This window comes from Leptidea sinapis, chromosome 42, assembly GCF_905404315.1.
Source record: "Leptidea sinapis chromosome 42, ilLepSina1.1, whole genome shotgun sequence".
Lineage (NCBI taxonomy): Eukaryota > Metazoa > Arthropoda > Insecta > Lepidoptera > Pieridae > Leptidea > Leptidea sinapis.
Genome location: NC_066306.1, coordinates 6,878,681 through 6,886,528, shown reverse-complemented (window position 1 = coordinate 6,886,528; position 7,848 = coordinate 6,878,681). Strand labels below are relative to the sequence as shown.

The 7,848-nt window shown below is 36.8% G+C and overlaps 1 protein-coding gene across 2 annotated transcripts in view; it reads right to left on the bottom strand.

The window, feature by feature from the left end:
* Positions 1-238: 238 nt before the first annotated feature.
* The window catches only part of LOC126976763 (long-chain-fatty-acid--CoA ligase ACSBG2-like), a 48,230-nt gene continuing 40,620 nt past the window's right edge, over positions 239-7,848 (bottom strand). For both annotated transcript variants that reach the window (XM_050825329.1, XM_050825330.1), the window contains 5 exons: positions 7,087-7,321; positions 6,212-6,352; positions 5,097-5,222; positions 3,274-3,394; positions 239-437 (listed from right to left, as the gene is read on the bottom strand). In XM_050825329.1, the coding sequence (XP_050681286.1) occupies positions 361-437; positions 3,274-3,394; positions 5,097-5,222; positions 6,212-6,352; positions 7,087-7,321 (700 nt within the window). In that variant the 3' untranslated portion in view covers positions 239-360. The remainder of the gene's footprint in view (positions 438-3,273; positions 3,395-5,096; positions 5,223-6,211; positions 6,353-7,086; positions 7,322-7,848) is intronic.

Genomic DNA, 7,848 nt, shown 5'->3' with positions numbered 1-7,848 from the left:
ACACAAGAGGAATCACAAGATTTCTGTAAGAATTTCTTGCACTGCGTCTTCTCTCTCAGAGCGCCATTTGTTTTCGTAGCGTTAGTAGTAGTAGTATTACAAATGACATAAAAATTAATTCTAAAGGAATCAATAAAGGCCTTTTTATGCCGACGTTATGAAGCATCGAATACCAAAATAACCAAAATTGGTTCGTTGAACCTCTAGTGAAAAGTAAATTAAGAGTTAAATAAAACCATTATTAAGGTGTCAAAAATATTATTTACAAATTATCGTAATATACATAATAATATACCAATCACAACACTATAATCCCTAAGTAGTTGAGCAAAATCAATAACCGATCCATTCCTAACTAATTCACTCTCTGTAGAAATTCTCTATTACGTCTTTATATTTGTCGTATACGACATTCCTTTTTATCTTCAGCGTTGGACCTGAAAGCAAATTTTTTATTTTATTACAAACTAGTTGACCCGACAGACGTTGTTCTGTATATAATAAATAAAATAATGTTTTTATTAATTTGTCAATAATATTTCATAACATCAAGAATTATTTCGTAAAATATGCACCCTGTTGTTGTAATGTAATTATTGTTTCACAGCAGTTCTGCTGTTCTGTCAAACCGTGCGTCAACAAAATTCTCTTATAGAAAATATGTCCATACAAAACAAATATCATACGACGGGGGACACATCAAAGGAAAAACAAATTTGTTGTTTTTATTTAATTCCGAACACTTTCATATTTATTCACCTTTTAAACCTTCTCTGGACTTCAAGACAAGTAAATGAAGACCAAAATTAGCCAAATCGGTCCAGCCGTTCTCGAGTTTTAGCGAGACTAACGAACAGCAATTCATCTTTATATATATATTTCTTGTGTGCGTGTGTATGTCACTGAACTTCTCCTAGACGGCTGGACCGATTTTGATGATATTTTTGTGTGTTCCAGTGAATTTGAGATTGGTATGTGTCTTCAGGTGGATTTGAGAATGGTTTAGATTCACAATTAAACTGCCTCCTAAACGGCTGGACCAATTTTGATGATTTTTTTGTTTGTCTCAGTGAATTTGAGATTGGTTTAGATTCTCAATTCCGTCCATTTAATATAGTTCTCCTGCTGATGTGTAACATACACTGAGTGAACTCCTCCTAACGGCTGGACCGATTTTTCAAATTTAAGACAGGTAACGTCTGTTGGGTCAACTAGTTTTTATATATATAGATTCAAATACCTTAAAATATAGACAATTATCATTATTATTGTTAAGGGCTACTGTGTAACTCTTTGATTCAATCAATATCATAATTAATTATTAAAAATTATGCAATTGTTGTGAACCTTCTTGAATGAAATTCCGCTAAAATTCGTCTTCAATCAATTCCACACGTTTTTCGGCTCTACACGAGGCATACTCAGGAGATTGACTCGCCAAATTTTGCCACGAGACTGCCGAATTGATTGAATTCGAATCTTAGCGGGTTGTACACCCAAGAAGGACACAACATTTGGATGATTATGCATTTTCGGAAAAAATTGCCTAATTCAATAAATTTTAATATATTTTAATATGAGATTTTTTGTTAATTTGTTATGATCAAACAATGATAATATCTGAGTATTAATACTGATTATCTGAGTGAGTACTTAATAGTTGATATAAAAGGAACCCAAGTGAATGTTTCAGATGCGGTATTTAAAAACATGTGTGTATGTAGTTATGTTAGGACAAATTCATACGAAGTATAGTAACTTCTTCTTTGGCACATCAAAACAAAAACAATTCGATATCTATTATTTGATTGAACTGAATCACTGAATGCCCAGTCGGATCACAATTCAAATCTGGACAATGTGGTCGCAATTTAATAAGTTAAAACTATTTTGATTCAAAAACTCTGTAAGTAATACCTTAGGTAGGTAACCTAACCTACATTTTTTTTCAAAATATTCCGAAATAGGTTTGTTCTTATTAATTACTTATAATGATGATGTCTGATAATTAATGTGAAAAGTAGGACATTTAAAGGTCTGTTGTTGCTTTTGGCTGTTGAAATTAAGTAAGCTATATGAAATGTACATGGTGAGTTAACAGTAGGTACTAACAGATGGCGTTCATAAACAAACAATTGTCTCTTCGGCATTTAACAATGAGCAAACTACCGCTCAAGATTAGTGCCAGCGCCTACGGCTCATCAAACTTAGCCCCCCAGATTTTTTTTTTTCTATTTTTGAATTTTCTATATCGCATATCGTTAGTTCGTAGTTTGTTCTTAATTGTTCGCTATAAATAATTGTTTGTTCTTTTGTTGTTTATTTAAAAACAATTAATTAAAAATGGGGGGAAACGCCTACTATTTGGTTCTGGCACTCGCCGGCCGCTGGCGCGGCACGCTACGCTCGGCTCGTGCGTTGTTTTAACTGTTCTAACATAACCTAACCTAGCCAATTTTAATGAATTGCAAATTTAAAAAAAAAATCGAGAACAAACAAATGTTTATAGAGAACAATCAAGAACAAATGGCGAACTAACGTAGTAATAAAAAAAAATTATATAAAAAGTCTGGGGGGCTAACTTAGAGCTAGCGCCTACATCCGTACTATTATTGTGTTTATGAATGTTAGTTTGTTTGTTACGCTCTTACGCTGGAGATACTGAATCGATTTTGATGAAATTTGGTACAGCGATAGACTAGAGCTTACATGAAGGACAAAGGCTACATTTTATCCCGAAAAAATCCATGGTTCTCGCTGGATATATGAAAACTGAAGCTCACTTCGATCAGCTATAACTACACCAATAGTAGGTTTAGTTTGCCAGAGCAATCTTCCTTGAAATAAGATTCATACGAAATTCATGCGAAAACGGGGACCACAACTGGGATAGGACAGGAGATAATCTTCAATTCCAAACTTGCTTATTATTTTTAAAAAACCTTATCGACGCGGACGTAGTCGCGGACATCAGGTAGTTATGAATATGAATATAAATGACGACCTGTATAGCCGAGTGTTTAGCGATCCTACCTACTAAGTCCCGGGTTCGAATCCCGGTAAGTGCAAGCATTTATATGATGATTATGGATGTTTATTTCCGAGTTATGAATGTTTATATGTATTTATGTATGTTTAAGTAAGTATATTGTATTAAATATATCGTTGTCTTGCAACCTATAACACAGGCTATATATATGCCTAATTTGGGGCAAGATAATTTGTGTAAAAAGTGTGTCAATACTATTATTATTATGAATATCACAGACTTACCTAATTCTCCACTGTTGACAGAGAAGTCAGCGGGCAAAATGGAGAATTTCTGTACTTTTTGTGCATTTGATATTGCTTTCTTGTTTGCACGATTAATTCCATCTTCTATCGCTTTGTGAACCTATAAAAACATTTTGTTATCACAATGTGACGAATCCCACAAGCACACAGCCTGTCTGAGGTTCGAGTCTCCTTAGGAGACGCCCCGCGACTGTTGTTGCGTAGTCTTTGCGGCCTCCACGGCCCACGTCCTACTTCGCTGTGAAAGCCAGAGCTGCTAACAGCACAGAGGATTTACTCCTCTCAAAAAAAAAAAAAAAAAAGCAATGTGACGTCATCATAATAAACTAGGATGCCGCAGTCGCTCGTCGAACCGTTTCGCTGCGGCGTATATTTGAGCGAAGCGAGGTAAACTAATTGATACTTTAAGAAAATGAACATTCGAATATGATCAAAGGATAGCTCATTTTTCAATAAATATAAATAGCGCGTGCTAATTTAGAATAATAATTTGTAAATCATGTTTGTGTTTAATTATGATAATTGAATCAAGACAAAATTCTAAATTCTGTCTCAAAATTTCGAAAGCTTTCTATGAGTTCAAAATTTTATAAAATCGGTCCAGAAATGGCCGAGAAACAATTTAACACAGATATTAATTGGAGTCACCCGGTGGGAGCTCCTCTCAGCTTCGCTCAATAATACAAAATAATTATGTCTACCTCTAACCTGCAGATGATATTCTATTTTAGGAATCTGAATGTATAAATAATATAGTATGTTTATATTAAGGATTGGTTTACGCTGCGCTCCTAATAGATACCGCACTGCCTAAGAACAATAGCTTTTTATTACGGCAACTATTAGATGCTTGTGTGCGTGGCATCTTGACACTCAATGGAATCTTTCAAATTTTGATACATCCACTTAGTGTTATTTTTTTTTTATTAAAATAATAAAAAATAATACTTACTAATGATAATATGTGATCGCGGTGTCTTTCTTATTTCATGTAGTAATATTTGTACAAAGTTTACACTACGCAACCCGGCATTTTAGTTTCAATTATTAGCAAAGATTTACGAAACATGTGGCACGACAACGTCACACATTGTTCGAGACTGGCTCCCACTTGGGCGTATTATTAGTTGCTGAACTTTGCGACTACGTATGCGGTATCTAGTTGGAGCGCTGCAAAGACCAATCCTTAATCTAAGAGAATATGTTTTGAGTCAATTAGCTTTCGGTCTGGAGACATTTTTAAGTAACAGTAATTCATGTATTATTAATAGAAGGCTTACACTATTCAATTGAAATATAATAATTTTTTTATGAAAATAAAGGGACGAGACGAGCAGGACTTTCAGCGGATGGTAATTGATACGTCCCACCCAAATGGAGTGCCGGTCTGGATTCTTGAAAAACCCAACAATTCTTAGCGGCACTACAATTGCGCTTGTCACCTTGAGACAAGATGTTAAGTCTCATTTGCGCAGTAATTTCACTAGCTACGGCGCTCTTCAGACCGAAACACAGTAATGTTAACACATTACTGCTTCACGGCCGAAATAGGCACCGCTGTGGTACCCATAATCTAGTCGGCATCCTGTGCAAAGGAGCCTCCCACTGGTAGGTAGTTTAATAATGACTATTCGCACTACTTTTCAAATCTTTGTCACAACATTCTGTATACTACAAGTCCCGCCACAAAACCGTCAGATACATCGTCAGTTGAGAGATGTAAAAACTCACAACTCAAAATTAATAATCTATTCAAATTTGGAAACATGGAAGAATGACCAAAAAAAAAAGAGTATACAAACCAAAGGATCCTTGCTCTTAACAATTTCACTGATGGTTTCAGCTTTACTTCCAAGCCCAGAAACCCATTTCTTCGCTTCGGTATCCAGTTCATCCAATGCGTCTCCATTCGATGGGTCAATTTTCCCCTGGGTCAAATACAAATAATTTTATAAAAATTTAAGAGATACGATTACTACAAAAAAATCTTATCAAGACAGTGAATACCTGACCATGTCATTGTTTTTTTTAAACAGATAGACCTGAAAAAAGAAGATTTTTTTATGACAATAAGGGACGAGCAGGACGTTCAGCTGATGGTAATTGATACGCCCTACCCATTACAATACAGTAACGCTCAGGATTCTTAAATAACCAAAATTCTGAGCGGCTCTACAATTGCGCTCATACCCTGAAACAAGATGTTAAGACTTATTTGCCCAGTAATTTCACTAGCTACGACACTCTTCAGACCGAAACAGAATAATGCATATACATTTCTGCTTCACGGCATAATTAGACGCCGTTGTGGTACCCATAATCTAATCGACATCCTGTGCAAACAAGCCTCCCAATGGTGATGATATCAAAGACATTTCATTTCTAGACAATTGGTTCTTATAAGAAGAGTCCCATAATTTTTGTTTCCGGATTCCTACTTATATAAACACTATCGAGTATCACCAACAAAACGATTTAATACCGATGTAGACTGCTTATACTTAAAACACCAGAGGAGATTCACAGAGAGCCAGGTCAACACAAAGTAAGCGTTTTCAGGAATTGTCAAACTAAGCCCAGGCCTGCAAGAAACTATTGTTGTGAAAGTTCTTTACAAAAACATGTTTGCATAAACAAAAATAGTGGGCAGTCACCCCCTTCCACTACAACTGTGTTTTTGGGTCATCTTCCACATTATCTATCGCTAATAAAAAGCTAATAGATTCCACTAAAGAAATCTCAATTACAATATTTACTTTGACTTTTCATCCACTATCGACAAAACCTTAGAACGCATATCTTCCAACAGCCTTTCCAAGTCAATAACCTATCCCAGCTCGATTAATCATAATTATACGCAACTGGCTTAAAACAAGTGGTATACTCTTTAAGAACTTAAATGGAGCCTATAGCATACCTTCAAGGTCAGTAATATGGCGAGGAACTTCCTCTTGTCACCGACGAGCACCGCGTACCCAACGTGAGGCAACTCAGCCTGCACCGTCTGCTCTATCAGCACCGGAGCTATGTTCTCTCCACCCGCTGTTATCAGCAGATCCTTAAAATATATTAAGGTTAACCTAAAAGGTTAACCTAATTCCGACCACGTACGGAAGACGCGGTGTTGGTAGGCCCCCCACAAGATGGACCGACGATCTGGACAAGATCGCCGGAGTACTTTGGGTGAGGGCAGCGCAGGACCGATCGTCGTGGAAATCTTACGGGGTGGCCTTTGTCCAGCAGTGGACGTCTTCCGGTTGATGATGATGAAAGGTGCTTCGACGGAACCTGAGAGCTGCGGCTTCGAGTCCCGCATCTTCTATGCATTTTGGTACAAATTAAATTTTATACATTATTTACAATACAATATTTTCAGCGTTTAACAAAAATGTTTAATCCAATACCCTTCATCATAACTGATAAGTTGGTCAAGAAAAATATATCTTATATCTTTAAAGGAGCAATTCTTGTATATATCTATATATTCTGAATCTCGGAAGCGGTTCCAACGATTTCCATAAAATTTAGTATACAGGGGATTTCGCAGACGATAAATCGATCTAGCTAAGTTTCAATTAAAAAAAAAAATAATAACTACTACAATAACATTAGAATACAATGGTAAATTTGCCACTATATAAAGGCATTAAAAGGCATTTATTTTCTCAAAATTGATTCCTTTAGAATTCTTTTTGATATGATGATGCTTTATATGCAAGACTATAATAGCTCAGATGGAACATTGGGGATCCGGAAAGCAGAAGACCCCGGCTCGGTAGTCCAGATGTTTACCTTTATTCTTCCAGTAATGTAAAGCATATTCTGACTGTCTACTCTGCCAATGTCACCCGTCAGAAGCCACCCCTCAGAGTCGAAAGCAGCCCTCGTTTTTTCTTCATCATTCAGGTAACCCATGAAAACATGCCGACCCCGGATCATTAATTCTCCAGGTCCATTTACGCTTTCGGATCCTCCCAATTTGGTCTCGGTTCCCTCTAGTAGTTCCCCCGCGCCATCCTCTCTGAACCTTAAACATTCAATAATAATTCAATAACTCGTTTGATCTTTACACTCGAGATTTTACGGTGCAGCGAGCACTGGCTCGGGCAGAGCTGCAACGTCAATGATATAACCTTTCTCTATTAGGTTGATTCCAGACAGCCCACTGAGATACACCAAATGTTCTTGCAGTATTTTGAGTACTTGCTTGTGAATTGTCTCGAAGCAATCGAAAATGACTAGAGACAGGGTATGATACTTCTACTCTTCCTTGGCCATGTGTTAGAACAGTGAACTGTCCGAAGTTGAAATTTGATTGGCGGGAGATTACGCTGGGAGTAGGATTTATCGATTGAGAAATATCTTCCTATGCAGATTGATGGCACCTTGCAAAGTATGATGGTTACACGGAAGCAGGAAGATCGACACAAGAAGTGTCGGTGTGCACGCAAGTCATTAGTCACGCTGCCTCGCCGGCTGCACGCAATGCAGTCAGCAAGTGACGCAACAGCACTTTTGTGAATAAAAAACATTCTGTTTGCATCTCAAGAATTC